Source organism: Corticium candelabrum, chromosome 21, assembly GCF_963422355.1.
Source record: "Corticium candelabrum chromosome 21, ooCorCand1.1, whole genome shotgun sequence".
Taxonomy (NCBI): Eukaryota; Metazoa; Porifera; class Homoscleromorpha; order Homosclerophorida; family Plakinidae; genus Corticium; species Corticium candelabrum.
Genome location: NC_085105.1, coordinates 4,882,450 through 4,906,355, shown reverse-complemented (window position 1 = coordinate 4,906,355; position 23,906 = coordinate 4,882,450). Strand labels below are relative to the sequence as shown.

General features: G+C 37.9%; 1 protein-coding gene across 2 annotated transcripts; it reads left to right on the top strand.

Moving 5' to 3' along the window:
- Positions 1 to 104: 104 nt before the first annotated feature.
- Positions 105 to 23,218, top strand: LOC134196222 (protein ST7 homolog). 2 transcript variants are annotated; one of them, XM_062665301.1, is made up of 18 exons: positions 142 to 192; positions 1,385 to 1,467; positions 1,524 to 1,635; positions 1,699 to 1,753; positions 1,810 to 1,879; positions 7,557 to 7,608; positions 7,697 to 7,775; positions 11,165 to 11,219; positions 11,273 to 11,381; positions 11,448 to 11,545; positions 12,274 to 12,366; positions 12,442 to 12,463; positions 12,522 to 12,594; positions 14,564 to 14,666; positions 17,564 to 17,714; positions 17,771 to 17,863; positions 22,784 to 22,923; positions 22,985 to 23,218. In XM_062665301.1, the coding sequence occupies exons 3-18, from the start codon at positions 1,524 to 1,526 to the stop codon at positions 23,078 to 23,080; spliced, it is 1,401 nt and encodes a 466-aa protein (XP_062521285.1). In that variant the 5' UTR covers positions 142 to 192; positions 1,385 to 1,467; the 3' UTR covers positions 23,081 to 23,218. The 2 variants fall into 2 exon arrangements, with proteins under 2 accessions (XP_062521284.1, XP_062521285.1); XM_062665300.1 differs by lacking the exon at positions 1,385 to 1,467 and having other exon boundaries at positions 105 to 192; positions 14,561 to 14,666.
- Positions 23,219 to 23,906: the final 688 nt, after the last annotated feature.

Here is a 23,906-nt window from a genome sequence, read left to right as displayed (position 1 = left end):
ATATCAAGTATCTTTGGACAATGGTCGAGAACGAGAGTCAGACAGAGGAGGAGAGTGCTGGAGTGCAGACAGGCGTAAAGTGGTGGATTGGCTGGTCGTGGTCGTATTTGTGGGGCGTGTGGTTTCTAGTGGTCGCCTTTTTTCTGTGGCTGGTCAAAACTCCGTTGGGACTGCGTGAGAATATCGCTTACTGTGAGAATAAACCTTTGTTACCTCTAGCGTATACAATAATTTTGGGGAGGCTAGGTTGATTTTTCTCATTGTAGTGTTTATAAATCTGAAGATGAAAATTTAATTCTAGCTCAGCTGCTGTGTCGCAGTTGAAAATTACTAGAAAGTGATGATACTAAATTGAAGCTTTTTAACAGTGGGATTGAATAGAGTTGCTGGTAGAAAATAAAAAGACAGGGAAATTGTTGTTTTGGTTTGAGAGTGGACTCAAACCTGTCGTTTTGTTTGTATTAGAGCACGAGCAAACTAATTTTAAAATTGTTTAGATCTAAATATGTTTAAAACTTAGCGTTTCTGCATTAGCACTATACATGTTTAGTTGGCAGCTTAATTGTTAATTTTGCTAAACCTAGTTGGAGGTAGTTTAGTTCAAGGTTTTAACACGTGTTCATGTTAACTAATGATGGCTGCTGCAAGTGTAGCCCTTGTTTTGGTCTTATTTACTTTCTAATGGGACATTCGGAATAGACAGCGCCTCAGGCAGTCAGAGGAATGAAAGAGAGAGTTGCTGCAATGTAGGACACAACGATTTGCTAGTCTGTCCCATACATGAGAAAGCCAAGTGTGAACGCTCTCAACTAAACAGGTTTAGATTTAAACAAGTTTTAGTCTAAACTAGTTTAGAGCAGATCTAGTGCGGACACAGTCTTAATGTGTCTTTGCTTGTCTGTCTGTCTCTTCGTCTGACTGTCTGTGATATAGTATCTGTCTGTGTGTTCCTCTCTTGCAGTGATCGTACAAACACAGGAATGTAAAACCAATGTACAAGCAGTCTCATTTAAAATTGGAGTGTTCTAAGAAGATCTGTTAGGCGCCTAGTTGTTGCATGTCTGTTTCTCATCACCTTCATGCAAGTCTAGCTTTGGCGTTTATTGGAGCTCCTGGTTCTTTTCCATTTGTAGCTTGTTTTCACGGTGACCTATTTTATATATAGTGACAATAGGCTGCTGATTGGGGGGACATGGCCCCTGTGGCCCGCTCTGACAGTCAAACTGCTAAAGTGCTCTGTCAGTTCTAGATTTAAGTTCAAACGTAGTAGTGTTGACTGCTCCAGTTTCATGGATAAGATTTGTTTCATTTTATTGCTATATGTAATCTAGCACTAGTTCAGTGGTCATGAGTACTCTTTATTTTCTAATTTGTTCTTTATTAGCGGCAGTTGTGTTGAACAGTTTGTCGCCAAAGTTCTATGTGGCACTGACAGGAACTTCTTCACTAATTTCATGTTTAATACTGGTACTAATCCTTTCGCTCTTACGTTGCTAGACAATGTATATTTTTGTGTGTTGCAGATGTTCGAATGGCTGTATTATCGAAGATATGGTCAGTCATTTATTGAATCCTTGTCTCTTCATTATCTTACTCCTATTCTTGGTGGAGCTGATACTCTACCCACAACACCAGGTTTATACTAAGTGGAAAGTGCATACTGAAATTCTTTTCAATTGTTTTATGTATTTCTCACAGATTGCAAGGTATGGCGCAATCCCATGAATTTGTTTCGAGGTGCTGAGTATTCCAGGTGTGTGGACAGTGAAGCAGTATGTATGTTGTGCAACTCCATGTTGAATTGAGTAGGTATTTGGAAGCAACTGGAAGCAAGGCATTAACAACACATGATATGGATTTGACAATTCAAGATTATCAGGTGAATGTTTAAAATTTGTAAAATTTTATTAATTGCTGATTATTCTATTGCTTGATTTGCAGTGGGTCAACTTGTTTAATATTAAGTGACACTGCAATGTTGTTTTGGAGATGCATGTTTGCTTCCTGTCAGGGCTGCAGAAGCAAATTTTATATATAGCTAAATATTGCCATGCTTAAATTATGGTTGGGAACATTATCAAGATAAATTACAAGAGTCTGAGGACTTCTCGAGAATAGTTAATAGTTGGCTGATGTGAAGCCAAGGCTAATGATCGAGGACAAGCCTCAAGACTTAGGTAATTTATTGTGATAACACTAAACTAGCTGTATTTAAGGCCGTGTTTCCACTAGCTGCACCTTAAACTAGTTTAGCTTAAACGCATTTAAAAACTAAACCAGTTCAAGAAAGCGACTGTTTCCACTAGGAACTTGCACATCCGGGATGTACAAGACAAACTGTGTATGAACGCCTTATTTCGAAGTATTGGGCTGCTCTGTCGCCAAGTCAGAGCAACTGTTGGTTGTCACTGATTCGGCATCTGCTGGTAGGAGTTGCATGACGATGACCAAGGACACCGTCTTCTCTCTCTCCGTAGCTGCTGATTTCTTTCCCCAAGTTAGCGACCCTTACATCTTCTAGGGCAATCCTATCCCAGTAAAATAGTCAATATTATCCAAAAGAGCGTTGTCAGAAGCCATCTAAAATAGCGCGCTGCTGTCATGTGACAGTTAAACCTAAACCACTTCGCTAAACCTACTTTGAAGTAGGTTTAAGAAAGCGGTTTAGGTTTAAACTATAACTGGTTTAGTGCAGGTGGAAACAGGTCAATTCTTAGCTTAAACCACTTGTTAAACCGGTTTAGGCTCTAGTGGAAATGCGCCCTAAGTGATTTGTAGTGTATGATTACTCAGATTGCTGGCTATTAGTTGTACTCGAAAAGGGCACGTTCGTTTATTCTGTTTTAACCATTCCAGAATGAGAATACAAGGGAATAATCATTTGAAAACTGTTCCAGAATGGCCAGTTGACTATTCCGATGAAACCACTCTGTTGACTGGTTTACTTAGGTTTAGTTTGAGGTTGGTTTACTAGAGGTGTGAGAATGAAAGGAATACCCTGCTTGTTTTGACCAAACTGCAAACAGTACATGCTCAATGCTACACTGTTAAATGGCATGACTCTTTGAATGGCGCAAAAGTCAGCCTAACTTGTATTCTATGACTGAGTATCCACTTGGCTATTATTTCCACTTCCTAACTCAAGGTCATGGAGAAAGTTGACGACGTACTGTACGCCAGTTGGAAGTTTATTGTTTCATTTCCGCTGCTTTCTTCACTACTTTTGCTGTCACTTAATGCCTCTAGCAAGTTTAGCAGTAGCAGAGGAAGAAATAGTTTGTTCAGCGTCTATCTTGCACAAATACACCTTATCCCCGGATGCTCTGGGAGATAATCCGCCACAATCCGGAATGGATACATGAATGTGAGTTTGTTGTGTTCGAATTAGAATGAGTTGGAATATTCCAGAACAGTGGGAATAGAATTAAACAATGCACCCTAAGTGTGAGAAGAGATTTGATGTCATGTTAAAACCATGAACAGTTCTGTGGGTTTTTTTGAGTGATTGTTGACAGCTTGACATGGAAACCACGTACTAGCAACAAGTCACATGTTTGTCAATCCACTGTATTGTCATCTGTTGGACAGTAGGTCCACTTTATTATTCGTCTCTCTATTCCACCTGGTGATGTTGCTTTTGAGGAATTCAAAAGCAGATGATTCTGACAGGAGAGAACCTAGTCGCTTGTTTGGCAAATGATTGATTGAGGAACGAATCAGAGCCAACAACCTGAGCTCCTAAATACTTTGCATCTCCCAAACCTAATTACTTCGTATTCTCTAGGGAACTCTGGAAATGTCACCTGAAGGTCAGAATACCTCACATGTTTATATGTGTGTATTAAAGCCATGAGAGGGACCTTTTGATGACAGTAAATCTAGGAACACAGCTACAGAACTGTGTTTTAACAAAGGTGCCATCGTCTAGGTACGAAAGCTAGATGTGCAGATTAGGTATATCATAATATCATCAAGGAGCTCCAGGATGACTGAAGAAAAAGAAGAGGACCAAGAGCGCCTTGTTAACTCCCCCTGATGATCTGGTGACATCTTTCCCAAAACGAAGTGCTCCATGGCAATTAGTTATATGACCATTGAGACCACACTAATAGCTCCTGAACTAAAGCAGGTACATGTCGGACAACAGAGATTCTGATTATCCACATGTGATTCTATGAAGGTGGAAAGACAGTGAATAGCAGCTTCTAGCCTGCCTTTAGTTAATACCAGCACCAACTTGGGCAGTGGGAATGATTGAGCTGCTATGCTGCAGAGACGATTGGGAAGGCGTCTTAAAAGTTCTCCTGCTGCAATAGGCCTGATGTCACCTTGCTTCTTGTATAGAGCAGTTAGCAGTGCTTCTGTAAGCCAGAGAGCTAACCAAGTGCCTGCCTGACCAGAAAGAAGAAAACACATGAAATGTGTTAGTCGGTCTGAGATCTTTACAGAAGACACAGGCGTTCAATGGCATCTAGAAGATACTGACAGAGCAATTTTGAACCACCAGGGCTAGTAGCTGGAGGGAAACCACAGAGAGCAGCCAACCAAGCTTCTATTATAGATTGACTGCAGCAGCAGGCACATAACTTGATACAAACATAAGATTTATTAGTAAGTGAATAGTGTTGGACAAGGTGCAATACGTTACCAAGAAGCACACAATTGCTTGTCAGATAAATGATATTAATGTGAGTGAATTATTAAGCATTTTAGAGTAACATCTCAATTTAAGTGTTACAATGGTACACATATTTTGTTCTTTTACATATGACTTGGTTTCACTAGGTTCATTTGCTGGAATGGCATGGATACCTACCCTAAAGGCTCGAATTTAGGTGCCCCGTGCATCATTTTAATAGAGACTGCTAAGGTAATTTTGATCTCAGAAGGCACCTCAGTTTGATCTCAAGTGACACTTGAGATTGTACAAGTATAAAAACATTTTGAAAAAATTAGAAAGATGTAAGGTTGTCGTGTGAAAAAGAGTAGAAACGAGACCACGTAGGGTGTGCTGACATCTTTTATAAATTTACTCATGCAGACTGAGCAATACATCATCCTTACATTTTGCACCATTTTCTAATTAGGGTATATAATGCAGTGTTACTGTAAATCAACAAATTTTGTAAGCATCAAACTTTCGTAAATTTTGTAAGCGATCTCAGATTTACTAAACTTAACTGCTTACTAACTTTTGGTGCTCTGAGCAATAGCAGATATTTACGCACGGTGCTGTGGTTTTGATTTTCTGTTGATTATGTGTTGATGTTCTGCACAGAAAAGTGTTCATCAACTGTTACGAAAGTTGGCTGCTTATGAAATGGCAAATTTGGACACTTACCTAAGTTTCTGCATACGAAATTTTTTTGATTTACAGTATTAGAAATGGTGAGATGTAGGTGTGATGTATTGCTCAGTCTGTATGAGTGACTTCATGAAAAGTGTCACGGCACACCCTACATGTCTTGTTTCTATTCTTTTTCATACGACAACCCTACATGTTTCTCATGATTTTAAAGTGTTTTTACACTTGTTTGCATTCCTTTCTGATATTCTTTAAGAAAGTAAAGAAATATATTGAATGCACATGATAATTGATGTAGTTAATAAAACAAGAGCTACCATTCAGACGGCATCTGGATTCAGACGGTTCCTTTCTGAGCGTAGATATATGCGCAGTAGGTAACGGTGTATGCGAGCAGATGTGCAGTATTTTGAGGGAGAAGTCAACACACTCCCCGTGTAGTGCTCAGTGCAGGAAATGGGTAGATTGGATTCGGTGCAAACACAATCAGAATTTAGAGAGAAAAGCTAATGATGTATGAGAGGCTTCAATCGGCAAGAAGTCTTCGATCACTGGAAGGGTTGCAGAGGGCGACGACACATACAGTCTACACAGGACTGGTGTGGGCGTGTGTTTGAATGAACTGGAAGGTGTAATGATTGTCATTGAGATTTTTTACTCGGGAAGGAGGAGGGGTCAGGTTCTTGAAAGGGGGTCAGTTTCTCAAGAGGGACCCATGCTCTGCAATGACAAATTTGAGTAGTCATGGACTTGCTCTGTTGCAAGCGAGAAGTTTTGTGTAAGAATCAGCTTTGTTGCATAAATGGTTGATAGTGATACCCGCTTTTACAGAAGAACTGAACAACAACTCAACCCAACATACCAACGTGGTAGATACCATTGCAGTTTGTCAATAATGGCACCAGAACAGCACAAACAGTAACACACATCTGGTGTTAGTAGTCTAGTCTTCTACACAGTCACTACTACCACTGTCATCACTTTCACTAATGAGTCTAATCACAATCCTTGCAAACTAAGTGTACGCAGGAAGAAAATGTGATTGAAGAATGATGAGACGACTTTATAATAGGAATTCAAAGTAGCTGATGAGGGCACTGTTGTTGGACTGACAGAGTTATTTGCAGTTGTCTTTAATGCCAGACCACTGACCAGCTCATTGCAGCAGACATTGGACACCAAACAGGTTACAATTACTTGTCGCTTTCAAAAAATAATTAGGTACTGTATAATGTGTTATTTTCAGTGTTATTCTATTTTCAGTAATTCGGTGTGACTTTTCTTTACCTAAAATAAGATACCACCTAAAATTCTAAGTGCTGTACTCCACGTGCAGAAGGCATTGATAGAATGGGAGTAACCTGGATACTTCACAAACTTTTGGAAGTTTTTTCCCGCAGCAATGAGAACCGCTTGCTTGAAGAAACAATGATTCTTTCTAGAGCAACCCACAAGTGCAAGAGCCAAGGTGCACCATGTTTATGACATCATACATAGTGGGCAATCGGTTATAGATCTCACTTGACACCCAAAATCTCTTCTTCAAATCTGTGCCTTATCTTTTTGAAATTAGGTTACACGGAACGGTATTTGCTTCTACAATATCAAACTTTTAAAACACCGAAAATAACACGTTATGCAGTATCTGAAAGGCGCTTCTTTCAGAACCCAGAAAAATAGTTCTAGCATCAAAAAGCGACTAACCTACTGTTTGTTCCCCATAAGTGTGAAGTTTGAAAATCATCAATATCTCCGCTGTTTTGGACTTTCCAATGATCTCGGTATTGTTAGAAACTGCTAGGTCTGGCATTTCTGTTTATCAAATTATCTAAGCCCTTCCTACGAACAAAACGGAAGGATAATACTTGTGCATATGAAAGACAAACCGGTGGAGCAATGTCTATTATCCAATTATCTTGTAAGACCAACAGATCAGCAACTGGAACCATTTAAGATAATTGGTGTAACATGGTCCAACTGGAGCAGCTCTTAGTACTCAAATGAGCACACCTAGTGTGACCTCTACTTCATTACTCACTTCCAATATTATGGGAATGGACAGTAGAATGGCGCCTAAATGAGATCTTTTATGGTAGTACTTTTTTGATTGATTAATTCATTTTAAGTGATAGTATTCATAACCTTCTGGTTAGTTTACAGATAATACTATATAAATTTATAATGTTCTGGCTAGTTACACAATTGCAACAATTTTTACTTATGAAAGTACAAACATTTTGAACTTTACTAGTCATTCTTCACTCGTGAGCAAGATCTTGACAGTGACATTCAAGCTGATGCTAGTGAGTGAGAGTGTCTTTTACATGCATGATGATTAATTGATTTACTGAGGTACAAGCCAATATAATGTAATAAGCATTTCTTTTGTAGTCATGTTCAAGGCATGGCGGGAAAAAGAAGACAGTCTTCGGATCGGTTTGGCTGAGGAAGCTCTTATGGTTGATCCAAAGTATATCTGAATACTTCTATGTATCTAATGAACATGTATTTTACCCACAATAATTATTGCACGGCCCTTCCTATGTGTACTGTACTGTGTTGAGATGTGTGTGATGGTACATACGTGTGACCAACCGGAAATAATGTTGATTTTGAGCCAATCACAGACATGATGGTTTGTGATGTCACAATGCAGATGTAAGTGTACTACGTAGCTGTACACGGCTCTCCAGGTTGCTGTGCACCAGCCCCACGGGACTAATGCAAACAGGCTAGAGCTTCTAGAGATGGCTTGTTAACGGCGGCCAAAAATGCAACTAAATGTGAGAACACATCACTTTTACAAACAAATTTACATTAGCGCTCTATCTGTACGTGCATGTTCTTCGTGATGTCCAAACGTGAGCGTCCAGGTCTGGCTGTAAATGAAATGGTACTTGTAGCTTGATTTGAAGCGGACAAAATTTACAGATAAATTTCTTTGATAGGGTATCTACAAACGCTATAAGCATACACACGACAAAGTGGTTTGCGTTCTGTGTTGCGGAGGTGTACGAATTAATCGATTTGTGTCTACTTCAAGTTTGTACATACATTTTTCTTAGCTGACACATCAAGAGAGGAAGATGTTCACAACTAATTGCTGCACTCCACAGGACTACTACAAGAAGCAAACAGGCTATAGCTAGAACTCCAAACTACAAAGAAATTTATGTTAGCACTGTACCTAGACGTGCATGTTCTCTGTGATGACAAATCACTGTGTTTCGGGTCTGTTTGTTCTCATTGAGGCTTGCCCCAACAATGCTTTGCATCTTTAACTAGTTACATTACTTTAATAGCATATTATCAAAATGTGAAGATTAGTATAGCTGCTAGTTTGAGTTACTAGTGAATTCAAGGTAACATAAGGCATGTGTAATTTATAACATGGTGGCAGACTTGAAGTCAGATGAAGGGCAGCAAGTTTATTCATTCAGAGATAATGACAGTGGGGTTTTGTTGTTACCACAGTTACTTTGTCAGAGAAATTTTGCCTTGTAGTAGTGAGTTATTATTTGGAATGGAAGTAGGGTGATAATCTTATCATGGCTGAGCTCACGGTGTTTCTAAGTCAGGCATCCTTAAGAAAATGACAAATTAAAGAGCTGTTACGTTTATACATTTTAGTTATGAGGAGATGCTGAATTGTACTGTAGTTTTAGTGTATGGTACTTAGCCAAGATCTTTGAATTTTGTAGGAATAGTGAGTTATGCAAATCTTGTCGTTTTGCTTGAACTTGTATTAATTAATTATTTATTTCAGCTATGAGCCATAAGAAATGGGACTTCGTAAAGTCACATGACTTAGCGAGTAGCACACTCAAAACTTACAGGGGTTAACTGACTTCTGGTTTGTGACTATTTGTGTGGCTGGCTGACAATGTCTTAGTATGATCCAATCACCAAGCAGTATTTGTGATTTGTCATACATGGCAACCAGAGACAATGGACAAACTGCCAATCAAATCTGCTAAATGTTTTTGAAAGATTTTTACCAGAACAGTGTAATTCATGTTTGCAATTTCCAGGTCTTGTCAGAAATAAACAACAGAACTTACCTGGCTGCAACTGCGAATGCAAAGTCACTTTCCTGTATTACAATATGTATATGGGAACTTAAGTAATAGTTAGAGCATAGTTGTAGAGATCTATCAATGTTAGTGACCCAAAGCCTGAGGACTTATCAACGAGACAATTCAATAGAGGGAGTCCTAAGTGCTTTATGTTAGTTGCTCTGGACTACAGTCTTCATATCAAACTGCAGGTCTCTATCACAGCCGAGAGGTCTCTATCATGTATAGAAGACCTCATATTGACCAATCAGCATTTGTAAAGGTCACGTGACATTTTAACATTGCATAACCTCTTGCAATACTTATACAGAGATTGCCAAATGAAGCCCCTGACCTGTTGCTCTTAAAATCTTTATTTGAGCAATGATCATACATACACAGAGGATTTCTGGTTCTATACTGTCTAGAGACCCCAAGTTCAATGCGTACGTATAGGGTTCTGGCATGTGTCAGCTTTGTGTGAGTGAGTAGTTGAAGACTACCAGTTGATTAAACTTTGATTAATTAATCAATTATATTTGAATAAATTTTAGCTCATCTTTTGATTAGCTTGCAGTTAGGTAATAGTCTGCTCAATTGCACAATTATGTGAAACAACAGGCTAATTTAGTTGGATATTATATGTCTTAAGGTTCCGTGGTAAGAGGGCGTGACTCCAGACAACCTAAAGCTTGTGCGGGGGCCCTGGTTGCTAAAGCCTTGGGCATCCCTGTTATATCTTGTGTGTGATGACTGTTGCTACTATACTTTGATGACTACAGACCATTTACCTACTTTGTGGTCATGTGAAACAGCAGTCACTTTGTATAATTTTAGATACATTTACAAGTAGTGCACTTATAAGGAAAATAATGTCTAAATTTGTAATTCTTCACAACAATGCTATAGATATGGTGATTTTCAGAAAGCTCACAAGCAACGGTGTAAACACAGCTTCTGTTACGTTTGCATTTAAGATATTGATTGTAGGTTTGAAATGAAGTATAGCACTAAGAACTTGTTTGCTTAAGGTCAGCCGAGTTAGAGCTTTACAAAGAGCCGGTACACTTAAATATTTAGTACCTTCTGTATTTGTAGTATTACAGTGGTGCTGGGGACAAACATGAACACTCTCTGATTGAAGAAAAATAAAGTGTGGTTAGCTATGCTCTAGAGCATGTGCAAGAGATTAGCTAACATCTCTTTCGTCTTCTTCACTGTTTTAATTGATGGGAACATGTTATAGTAGCATTAAGGCCTTTTGTATGTATATGTTATGTGCAAAGCGTGGATATGGACAAACCGTGGATTTCTAGTTTTTCCAGGTAATTTGAGGGTTAGGGTTAGAGTTAGGGTTAGGGTTAGGGTTAGAGTTAGGGTTAGGGTTAGAGTTAGGGTTAGGGTTTAAGGTTAGGGTCAGGTATGCTGGTTTGTATTGGTGGAGTTGTCATGTCATACAGGAACCGGGCACGATGGTGTGAGAGGGTCTGGTACGAGACTAGTTTGTACAGGCAATCCATAGATTGTACTGGGCTATCCATGGATTGTCTGAATCTGCGCTTTATGCACAATATATGCATGTTAAAGAGTTATGGAACTCAACTTTCTTAGACAGTTGTGCTTTCTGGGAACACTGTTGTTGGATAATATAGCAACTGTGGTGTGTAAAAGTTCTGGCACAGTATGGAATTGAGAATTAGAAATTGGGCTCTTCTGCAAATGACAGCAATTTTGCACATAGCTCTTAGATTGTGCTAGATCTTATTCTACAAACTGAAGTTCTATTTTTATTATGTTTTTATAGTTGCACAACTGCTTTAATACTGGTGGCTGAAGAGAAAGCACAGACCATTATTGAGGTGTCTAACTGTAGAGGGGTTTGTTAGTTTTTTCATTATATGTGTATGACCAGGTCGAGAAGCTCTTTAAGCATGCGCTTCGCTCAGTTGAATCTCAGATTAAACGTACTCAACAAATGGTTCGAGAAGGTCATAAGGACAGTGTACCTGATCCCCATCAAAGTAAATATCTAAGTTTTATTGGTTATTTGTTAAATGAGTAGTGCGTAATTGCTGATTTTGTTGTAGAACATGAGACTAATCTGTGTATTTACATCAAACGGAGGTTGGGCATGTGTGCAAGGAAGCTTGGGCGTTATCGTGAAGCTGCTAAAATTATGAAAGATGTATGGTATAGAGTTAATGTCGGTTTGATTTAGCAGCAACATGAATACTAGTACTTCGTGAATGTGCTAGGGTTTTTAAATGTACTGACTTTTCCTTTCAACAGGCAATTAGAGTTGGTGCTATTAGGTTTTGTTGACGTCTTGCTTGTAGTTTGCTGCTAGTGTTTTAATTAAGGTCAGTGCAGTTATAGGAGCATGACTGTTGGTCATGGTCTGTTCAAAGTACAAAGCCATGTTATGTTTAAGATAATCCTATAAGGCTTACTTGAGCAAACAACTATGGGTGGAACTGTTTATTTTTATTGTATTAATTAATATGTGAGGAGTTCAGATTGCAATATCTGCCCTAAGGGTTAATGCTAAGCTGTGCTACTTTGTCTAAGTTAGACATGGATAGCTCAGTGTCCTTCAGTGTTTTCTGCCATGCCACTATGACGTTGAACTTCTGTGATGACTGGTTGGCTTTAGTAACTGAGCTTTTATTCTGAGCTGATGGTGACTGCAACGTACAATTTTTGTGGTTTCTGAAATTTAGCTTATTATTCCATGCATGTGCTGTAGTAGTTTGGTTTGTTGTGGATTGTAATGTGTTATTTTTTATGATGCTGCTTTTGAACGTTTGAAAAATACAGATAACTTCAAAAGAAGGTCTTTTGTAACTCTTAACATGTTGCTGTAGTTTAGTCGAGTTATGTTTAAAGCTACAGTTATGTCATGTTGTGGTGTAGCTAATTAAGGAGTTTCCAATGATCAGTGTTTTGAATGTTCACGAGAATCTTGTGGAAGTTCTACTTGAGATGCAAGCATACTCAGAAGTCCAGGTGAATGGCTGTTTTTGTACCTTTTTGTGTAATCAAAATCATTTGGTAAAGCGAGTAATTGGTTGTCTTTGATAGCAAGTTCTGGCCAAATACGATGGTTGGTGATTAAATCAACGTAGTAAAGTGGTAGGTAGATGAACGTTGTGTTCTGGTAGACATAAACCTGCCAAAGTCTGCTACTATTTGCTACACAGTGGCTCTGCTGAAAACTCGTTCTGTGTGTGAAAAGTAAGGAATTTATCTTTCAATGAAAATATTATTGTTTCTGTCTGTGCAGTTGGTCTGCAGGTATTGAAATATTGTTTTGGTGTCTGATGATGTTTCCTGGACATTTCTGCACTATTGAGTTTTTAATTTTGGAAATTGAACATGTAATGATAAGTATGCTTATTTTGAACTACAGTAGTACTAGAGAGCACAAACTTTGCCAAGGCAGTTCAGTTACTTCCTCATAATGCCATTAATAGATTTTTCATGGCAGCTATTTGAAAGACTCTGTGTTCACCTTAGCATGTACACGACTATTTAAACAACATTGGATTAATCCCAAACCTAAGTGAGTGTTCGTATCAAAGTTCTATATCCTGCCAAAATTCATCAAAATCCATCTACACATTTTTTAGTAATCCTGCTTACAAACAAGCAAACAAACAAACAAACAAACCAACAAACTCACATGAGTGAAAACATAACCTTTGGTGATGAAAATATGACCTCCTTGGTGGAGTTTACTACAGTCAATACGTAGTATGCCATAGTATAGAATCCATTTAGGAAATGTGGCATTAACTTAATGGCACATAGTAGGTGTAAACATTTTTCTACTTCAGCTGGTTAGCTGAATATAATTGAACACTAAATGACTACTAGAGCAAGCTAGCCAATGACTGATGGACGAAAGTTCTGTACTGTTCAAGTGTTGAGCTCCTGCTGTACACTCACGTGAGAAAGTAAACAGTCACTGATACATACATAAGACTATTGCAGTCATGCCTACCAGTCATTGTAATGTCTGGTAGCTACAAATTGGCTACGAAAGGCAGGGCTAAAAATAGCTTTGTTAAAGTATGATTAAACCCTAAAAACTCATGCACATATTTGACTACCAAAGCAACATTTCTAAACAATAAATTGATATCAATTTTTATGTCTTTTCTTGTAGTTAGTGAAACCAGAAAACTAATATAACTTGTTGCCTGGGACAAAATGTGTTATATTGACATCAACTGGCTATAGATAATCTATAATTTTATAGTCATAAAACTGACTTGGGGAAATTTGTTTAATTAATTTTATGCATTCTCAGGCATGATAGCAAACGACAAGATCAATACATTTGCTTTGCTACCTCTCAGTGACTATTAAATATACTAGAGTTTATTGCTGTTTACTTGCTTTAAGCTTTGTTGTCTACTTGCTTACACTGTAGTACTGATTGTAAAGATGTGAATTATGCAACAGGTTTATGATCTTTTTCATTTTTGGCATTGCTAAGTGTTTTGATTACACTAGTTATACTTTTTTTATTGGTTTTGAAAATTTTTGCCATGATGCAGTAAATGGTAATAATTAGCACGTGCCTTAGGCATTATGGGATAAACGATTGACAGACTTTTATTACTTTAACTGTAAAGGTATCAAGATGATAAATTAATCATGGTATTTATAATGGCTTATAGTTATGAAAATTTTTTATTTTAGGTTATAGTGATAGTTATTATTCAATGTGGATTTTTTGTTGTCTGATCATATTATGGAACAGTTTATGTAGTTCCAATGTTAACTGAACGTTGCTAAACAGAAATTTTTGAAATAGTTACTTTTTTGAAGCAAATGGTTTTGCACTTATGAAATACTGCCAGCAGCATGTAAAGGGTATCATATACGCATTTGTAGTTGTTTTGCTAAGAATGTGCATGTGGGAAGGTAGTCATGTGGCTTTGAAATTGCATAAGTTGGATCTGGACAGTTTGTTGTAGAGACAGTGTTGCACAATCATGGTTTTTTATTTACAAACAAGAATTTCTTTGTTTACGTATTGTCTAAGCTGGAGTAGTACATGTACTTGTTAAAACAGTGTTGCAAGCTTTAATATATGAAAAATGCATGTGCACTTAATGCAAGTTGCTTGACAGAGGGACTTTATTAACATATTGATTAACTCTTGTTGTGTTTTTTCTTTTGTGTACTCAAGTAGGTTTAGTCTAGAAAATGCATCTAGAAGAGGACTGAGTTCTACTGAAATGACTGCTGTTGATGCAATTCATCGAGCTGTTGAATTTAATCCACATGTACCTAAGGTCAGTATACAATTCGGATTTGCTTGGTATCTAAAGGAGAACAGCTATATATCTTAGTTGTTTCTTCTTGTTTGTGAGCTTTTAGGAGTAGTTTGATGGAGTGGTCATATTCAGGCCTGTAGGAGCATAGTCTATTGCACAACTGGTTCTTGAATAATTGCTTTTGTTTACTAATAATTACTTTAATACTTGGCTATGCAATGACCTCAAGGCAGCGTAAATGCAATTAATTAAGTCAAGATGCTATAATTGACTTTTGTTTCAACTATAAATATATTAGTTATTTAATCACCTATATTTTCACGAGAAGTTTCACCAATCGTTGACTCTCTGAAGTAAAGTTTTTGAAAGATAGCCCAGCCAAAATCGGACTGACCAGACCAATTCCTACGGCTCTGAATTAGGCCTCTGGTGAAAGTTCATTTAGAAAAAAGTGGTCTGGCCATGGCCAGACCAGTCGGACCGGCTCCTACGGCCCTGATATTTACAGAAATAATTTATAGGGTATGCAAACAAGCAGCAAATCAAGAAACAATTGTATATCTGTATAAAGATAAAATAAAATACTTGTAGAATCCACTTTGGTTGTTGTAGTTTTTTCAAACAAATGAAGTCAGATTGCTGTTGACAGTTGCTATTACAAGTGATTCAATATACTTGCATGTTAGTGTTACAGTTAAATATCGTATAAGAAGAAACATTGGCGGGAATTTATTGTGGCGGTTTGCAAGTTGACAGAGCAGCATATTGGTGGATTGTATTTTGGCGGTGGTCATCGTTGTTTGATATTGATATGTACAATAGTCCCTACCCACTACATTTATGTGGCTGGCTAATGGAGAAGTTTGTGATTAATAGCTGCGTTTGTGGCCATCACATTTCCCTAACTTACTGGTCTCCAACTGCTGTATTGATGAAGGATTGATGTGTCAGTGCAAAGAACGTGACCTGCATGACGCCTCCTGCTTTATCGAAAGCTTCACGGCCTCATTCTCATTCTTAACCTCCCTGCTAGATGGAGTATAGGCACAACAGAAGGCAAGCAGGTGTTACCATCTTGTGGCCTCATCTGCATGACATATCGTCACATCACAATTAGGTAGATATCCGATCCATGTGGGTGATGAGGTCAACATATCCCGGTGGCCAAATTAATGGTAAAATTTATATTGGCTCTTTCTGAAAATCTGCCAATTTACCAAAATAAATTGTCTCCGCCAATAAATCATCTTATTCGGTAAGTAATATCATAGAACGAGAAATTTTGGCAACGTGGTGAAATCTTCCAAAATTACTATATTTAAATTTGAGGAGTTATATTTTGGCGATTTGCAAAGCTGGTGAACTTCTGATGTCACTTCATCTGCTACATGTGATGTCTGTCTGGTCTGGCAATGCGAGGCTAGTAGTGCACGTGAAAACGGATACCATACAACTGGGAGCATGGAGTCATTGGAGACTTATATGAAGTTCCAAGCTGCATTCGAGGCCATCACATTTATCGTGACATTTATCATGACAAAAGCAGGCCATTCAAAGTCTTGCGCTGAAAGTATCTGTACAGTGCCATTTTGTCATTCAGTTGTGCACATGCGCAATGAAGCTAAACTAAAATAATATTGACGCTTTCTATTTTGGTGATTCACTCTTAAATTGCCAAATCGTCCAAAATAAAACCGTTGCCAAAATTTCTTGTCTATGGTATATTGTTAATTACCATAACATGAATTTGTGAACTTATAATGTTATTTCTTATTTGGTCTGGACTTTGTTTAGCGCATGACCAGATGAGAGTACTGTTTCAGCAAATTGTTTGAATTCTTAGTCATGACTGATTTTTGAAGAGCTCTAATTGAATATTTAGTTTAGATTGTTGTAACCACATTGTCATCCATAACCTACTTGTGAACCTCCACTAAGGCTATATGTGTTGTGTTTTGAAGACCTTTTGTCTTTGTTTACTATAGTGGTCCACTTGCTACTTTATGTCTCACATGCTGTATGTAATCCAAGTTGAGGTAGTACGTATAGAATGCTTGGTCTAACCACAATATTTGAATTCATATGACTTCTCTAGGAACTGTGAGAATGGAACTTCATTGCATCATTTTATTGCGGTAGCGCGTTACATTATACAGGACCCATGAATTCTGTTTTTAACATCTTTTGCGTACTCATACACAACATGTGTCAGAATATGTGTTAGCAGAGAAATCATAGTGCAAAGTAACAGTCACCAGTAAAGATATAATGTGTTCTGTTGCTTTGCTCACTATAGCTATAGAGTGTACCAGATTTAAGTTTTTTCTGTAGTTCTGAGTAAACTTGTTTTATGACATTCTAGTAGGTGGCATGTTAAATGTGTGTTAAAGCAGACAGATGCAGCAGTAGTAGTCAAATTTAGATGCTGTTTGTGCTAGATACTGGTTCTACTCTACAGTAGTGGTGCTGTTCTCTAATTTGACTTCCATTTATGATTTAGACTGAACATTATCCAACACGGGAGCCGTTTAGTTGGCTGTTTTAGTTGACCGTTTAGTTGACGCTTGTATTTGTTCTCTAGTGAGTTGTTTGCCAAGTGAAGTTGATTTGTGCAATGTATTGTCACTAGAATTGTTTGTCTTAGAGATAATTATTGCATGACTGTAATAAGAAGTGAGATATTTATGTGTACATGTATTCTGCTATAGTGAAGGATTAGTTGTAAGCTATTCACAACTAGTAGTATTCTATGTTATTTGTATCAGAGATAAATGTGAGAAGAGTGAAACTAGCCTTTTAGGTTTTATGTGTGTGGAGGTATTTGGAGGATGTTTTGTTGTCTTTGATAACTGCCATTGGTAGACCATATATGTTTGCATTTCACATGTACAGTACTAATTAAAGTGTGGTTGTAGTATCTGCTGGAACAGAAGAGCATTGTGTTACCACCTGAACATATTCTTAAGAGGGGAGATAGTGAAGCAGTAGCATATGCTTTCCATCATCTGCAGCACTGGAAGCGTGTGGAAGGTGCACTCTCACTTCTTCATTGCACTTGGGAAGGAGGTAGGTAATCTCTCTGTCATTGTAACAGGTATTGTTTGATTAATTCAATTATGCAGCTTTTAGACTTATACCATACCCTCTAGACAAGGGACATTTGTTTCATCCATATCCAGCTTGCACTGAGAATGCTGATCGGGATCTGCTTCCAGGTAAGAATTATTGTGCATATAATTATTATTTAATTGATATGGGTAGGTCTTTGTGTACTTTTAAGCTTATGAAAAACAAACAGCATTGTTGATTCAGATTGGTACATGTCAAGGATGTCACCAATTGAGTGTATTCATGCATGTCAATGTTTGTTTGGTTTTGCTAAGTTTGATGATAATCTGTTTCTGTCTGACAGTCTGTTACTTTGAATGACTTCTATAGTCATTTTCAAATAAAACTGAATATAGGGAAGTGTAAGGAATTTGATGCAATGACAATTATGCAATTACCCATAATCTAATAATGACATGAGTAGTTCATATCACTAAGCTCAATTATGACTTTGTGTCTCCATAAACTAATTTACGCTGAGCAAGAGTGGCCGCATTTATCACAGATGTAATTGCCACTCACAGATGACTCTACTGTTTTTCACTTTTCCCTCTTTTGTTGTAATGCTTGCTGCTAAAGTTGCACACGTTTGTCTTCAAATTCTTGGTCGAGTTTGCAGTAGGATCTCCATAAAGTCCAGTGCCACATGATTTCATATTTGCTTTCAGTTTGTCCTTAAAGCGAAGTTTTAGACCACCAGCTGGTCTAAACCCTTGTTTCAGTTGTTTGTGAAACACTGTCTTAGGGAATCTATTATCATCTATGCGAATGATGTGGCCACACCAACGAGGTCAAGCCTTTATCAGCAGAATTTCTTGTCCTGACATATACACTTCTTCAAAACCTCAGTGTTGGACAATTTGTCTTGCCGTTTCAAATTTGCAATCACAGCGCTTGTGGAACTGATCGAGTTGTTTGATGTGCCTTTGGTACACTTTCTAGTTCTCACATCCATAGAGTAAAGTGGTTATCAGACAGATATACTTTTACTTTTGTAGCTATCGGTATGCTAATGCCGTGTTCGTACTAGTTAAAGACATCCGGTAAGATTTCCAAACACAGTGCTAGCCTTACGTAGGCACAATGATATCTCAGCATCAATAATAGGAGTTTGAGAAAGAGTGCTCCCCAAATAGACAAATGTGTCTACTGTCTTAAGAGGAGTAAACTTTGACAACGGGAGGGAGGTATGTTTGGAGCCCCAGGTCTTGGTTGGAACATTATTTCAGTCATTTTCAGACTGACAATGAGGCCAAAACGTTGTGCAGTATGAGCAAAGCAGTCGATGATGAATTGAATGTCAAGATTGTGTACAGCAAGTGCACAATCATCTGCAAAAAGTAAATCTCGTAAAAGAATGTCTTTGACCTTGTTTTAGCATTGAAACAACAAAGATTGAAATTGCTTTCGTCAAAGCATGATTGAATGTAGACACCTCTATTACAACTCGTGAAGGTAACATGCAAGATCATGGAGAAAGAGGTATTGAATAGCAATAGTGCAAGAGCATATCCTTGGTTTACACTATTTGTTCAAACTTCAAAAGATTTTAAAGAATTACCAGAGTCAATTACTCTAGATGACATGCTGTCTTGGAAAGATATAATGATGTTAATAAGATTGCTCGGGCAACCAATTTTAAGAAGTTTTTCATAAGAGATTCCTGTTGACAGTGTCAAAAGCTTTGTAAGATCAATAATGATCAATTAGAGATGTTCCTGCTGTTCAGAACATTTTTCCTGTAATTGCCTGGCTGTGAATATCATATCAGTGGTTTTTCGACCAGAGCAAAAGCCACATTGACTCTCTGGTAATACGCTGTTAGAAAAGTGATTGGTGAGTCTGTTCAGAATAATGTGAGCCATTATCTTTCCAGCAGTAGACAGGAGTGAGATACTCACAGACAGAGCGTTCACCCTTACGTTTGTATAGGTGATTAATAGTGGCATCTTAAAAGTCTTGAGACATCGATTGTTGCTGTCAAATAGCACTATAGAGTTCAGTCAACTTCTTCACCAAAGTTATTCCTCCATGTTTATAAATTGCAGCTGGTAGACCATCTGACCCACATGCCTTACCAGACGAAATTTGCTGAATTGCATCCATAACTTCGCCAATATCTAGATTACCCACTAGCTGAAATTGTTTTGCCAGCTATGGAATTTCATCCAAAACTGTATTGTCTACGACAGATGAATGGTTTATACACAGAATGAAAGTGGTTTTTGCCCCTGTCTGAAGGATATCTTCATGTTTGGTGAGGAGCCATCATTAGATAAGATGGATGTGGTACTTTTGATTGTTGTCCAAAAACTGATTTTAGACCAGAGTAGAATGTCTTCATATCATGTTTGTCTGCTGCCATTTGTAAATCTTGTGCCTTCTATAACCACCAGTCTTCTTTCATGGAGCGCAGCTTAGCTTGCACCTCTCGTCTCAAAGTTACATAGCCCCGTTTTTTGACATTTGATGATTTGTTATTCTAGTCCACATGAGCTGTGTGCATGTTATCAAGTAACAGTTGAATCAAAGTGTTGTTTCGTCAATCTTGATGTTTACGTTTAGCATAGCCTAATATGTCAGATGCACACATACAAAACTTTGCTTTGCCAGGAAGATTCAGTGTCATCCGTAACTACTGTATCAGCTAGGGACTGCCATCCTGCCTCAAAGTTGATGTCTAGTGTGGTCCAAGCGTAGTAACTCAACACAGGCATAACACTCTGCTGGCGTTGTTTAGGCCTGATTACAATAGATGTGGTACATCTCACAAGTTGATGGTCGGACCAACTACCACAACCTCTCATGACACATGTGAACTTGATGTTTTGTAAATTACACTGTCTAGCAATGACGTAGTTAGTCCAAATGGTGCGAGTGCTTCGAACGCGGATGTATCCACGTTGCCTTGTATTTGTTGGACTGTTGGAAAAGGTGTTGGTTATGACCAGATTACATTTTGAACATGTTCTCAAAAGTAAATCGCCATTGGAGTTTTCCTTCCCTATACCATGGTGACCAATTATTGTGCACCATGCTTTACTGTCATGACCAACATGAGCAGTAAAGTCTCCAAGAAGAAATAGCTTATCCTGTCTAGGCATTGAATAAAGAACCTTGATTAATTCTTCATAAATTGTTCCTTGCATGAGTCTGAGGCAGTTAATGTAGGTGCATGTGTGCTAATAAGAGTGGCAAACCTCCTTTGGGAAAGATTTATTCGCAATGTCATTAGACAAAAGTCGATTTCTTTAGGCAGAAAATTGAGCAGACGCACAACCTCTATTTTTATTGCAAAACCAGCACTCGATTTGATAAGCTACACCATTGGGCACACCTGATGCAAAGAAAGTATATCCATCTCCTTTTTCTTCAAAAGTCAATTCTCCAGGAAGATGGGTTTCACTCAGTGCTGCTATGCTGATGTTATATTGCTTCAGTTCTCTTGCAATAATTGCAGACTGACATTCATGATTCTTTTACTGTCTTGTGAAGTACAAACATTCCAAGATGCAAGGGTAAGCTTTAGTCTGTCATTGTTTCATTTTTTGACCGCAAGTTGAATGCCAAGCTGGCCGCGGCAAGCCAGCATGGTTGAGAAGAGGAAGCTCTGGTTAGGGATTTTATGACCGTGGTTTTATTTGTGTGCAGCTTGGGTGCAAGGGTTTTTAGGCAAAAGGGTGGCTTGATCTAGAGGGTTTTTATTCAAGATGGCTTCTATTGGTGACTTTACGGTATTACAGTATCGCATCTACAGTATTAGTAATTAGTAGTTGTTTGAATAGCATATGCAGCAATACAAATACTTATTTACATGCAGTTTTTGTGTTTCATACTCCTGCAAGGACTTTGTAAGTTTTGACTCTTGCAGTGTCTTTTCCTGGTTATCTGTTTCATTGACTCTTACTGTAGGTTTAACAAAATGTTATTTTGTCAGTTTTCTGAGTCTACAGTTTTTGACAGGAGTGCAGGTGCTTGTGCTAGGTAATGAATTTAGCTAGTTTGCTGTAGGCGTTAGAGCCATAAATATTTTTAATTAGGCATTTAGGTAAAGAAATATGGTATATGTACACTGTAAGACTTTCTTGAAAGTGATAATGATGCAATATGTGGTTTTAGTGAGTCAGTATTACAATTAACATGTGCGTGTACATAGGTTTCTCACTGAGTAGTTTTATTTGTGCTAGATGGGTTGTTTACATGTGTGGAATCAAGTGCCATAGCAAGTTGTGGGGTGTCATTACAGCGCTGGTGGTTATTTACCAGTGGAAATTTTAATGACTTAATATGGTTTGACACTATGGGAGTGTGACGAAATTTGAACTCTTAGTTATTCATTGTTTACTTATTCAAGTCTTGTTTTTGTTTGTGACTGGAAGTGTTGGCTAAATGAGTTCACACTGTTTTTACAGGTGCTTATCAGGTAGGTTTCCAGGTTCTTCAGTGCTCTAGGCTAAGCTACAGAAATAACTTTCTTGAGATGTATGCAACCTACCAGAAGTGGCATAGCATTCTTGTGCATTGAGGGATTTTGTAAATCTAGTATTTATTGAAGCCAGACATGTGCTATTATTTATAGTACTGTTTGCGTAAATGTGAATCCAGTCATTACCATACGGTACTTGTGTAGACAAGTCATTTCGATGTTATTCTAGGTGAAGAAGGATTATTGTGATGACTTGTTACTGCACTGATGTTGTTATAATGTCACGATGGTTTACATGACTTTATGCCAAGCAAAGTCTACACAGTGTGAGCCTCAGAGGGTTATATAATTTATATGGACTTTCATGCTACAGCAGCAAGCAACTTTATTTTTAGTGCCATTTTTGTTCAAGTCAGTTTATTTGTGAAAGTATGTCTTGTTTAACAATGATAAGATAGTTTTGAAGAGAATATTTATTGAATAAGAAGCAAATGAATGCATGACCAGGAATGAATGTGTAAGACAATGCTTTGTTAGGGTTGTGTTGTTTTTGTTGCTAATGTTTTCAGCTTCTGTCAGTTAATGTGTTATTGTTTTTTAGCTCATCATGAGTTGTCAGTGTATCCAAAAAGAGAATTGCCGTTTTTCATCTTGTTTACTGGATTTTTGTGCACTTTCATGGCTGGTTTATCTGTCACTACGCATCATTATCCTGGGTTAATGGCTCGAGTTGCAAAGATAGTAAGCAACTTTTTGATTAATTCAAATATGTGGTTGTAAGATGTGTGGTTTAATATGCAAGACTATGAGATGGGTGATGGCACCTATTCTCTTTTTGTTTGAGAAGATGGAAGACATGTTGCCAGCTCAGCTTTGGCGTAGTTTGACTGACTCGTAATGGCAGCTTTATTTGATGAAATTTATGACTTACATCTGAATGCAACTAACTGTAGGTTTTGACTTACAGAATGAATGAAAGCATTTCTGTACCTTTTGATCTAAGTAGCATTTTAATCATTGTTTGTTTGGAATTGGAGTTTGTCTACTGTGCTAAGCCATGCTGTCGAGACAACGATGTTTGTACAATGAATACAAGATGTTATCGGGCAAAATAGTTTAGCAGTAGACCTGACACTGATTGATCAACAGTGGTTGGACCAATTGAGTCAGGTGGAGCTGCTGAATTTACATGCTGATTGTAAATTAGAACATGCAGAGGGCTGTGTTAGTTATGGCTATGACCGTGTGCATGTTTTGTGTATGTCCTTTGCTTTGTGTATACTGCAAAAGAAGAGTTGATGTGTGTGCTATGACCGGAGCAGTTGCATCATCAGCTCTTGTTTAATAATATCCCTAGACAGCACCTGAAGTTTATGATGGTGTTCCAGGTTGTGTACCACACTAAGACTAATTCAAGTTGGCAGTTCATGCTGTCTGGTTCTTCAGTGCTTTTACAGGATGTAAAATGTGTCTAGTGATGTTGATTGTGTTATTTCTGCTGTAATGGTTGAAAAAGCTATCCACAAGTTGCAGTAAAAAGGTTCAGGAAATGATGGCATGCATGGTAGTCCCATCGGTGGTGAAGGATAAAATGGGGGGAGTGAAGGATAAATTTGAGGATCTCTCAGGCATGTCTAACTACAGTGGAATAACGCTGTCATCTGTGTTCTACAAGATTTGAGAATTGATCATCAAAGAACATGTGAAGGACACTTGTTGCATCA

What these genes read in the sequence shown, in the direction of transcription:
- LOC134196222 (XM_062665300.1), top strand. Translation starts at nt 1,524, where the DNA reads ATGTTCGAATGGCTGTATTATCGAAGATATGGTCAGTCATTTATTGAA. An exon ending in TACTCTACCCACAACACCAG is followed by an intron (nt 1,636 to 1,698) that starts GTTTATACTAAG and finishes TATTTCTCACAG; the next exon opens with ATTGCAAGGTATGGCGCAAT. An exon ending in AAGCATACTCAGAAGTCCAG is followed by an intron (nt 12,367 to 12,441) that starts GTGAATGGCTGT and finishes TGTCTTTGATAG; the next exon opens with CAAGTTCTGGCCAAATACGA.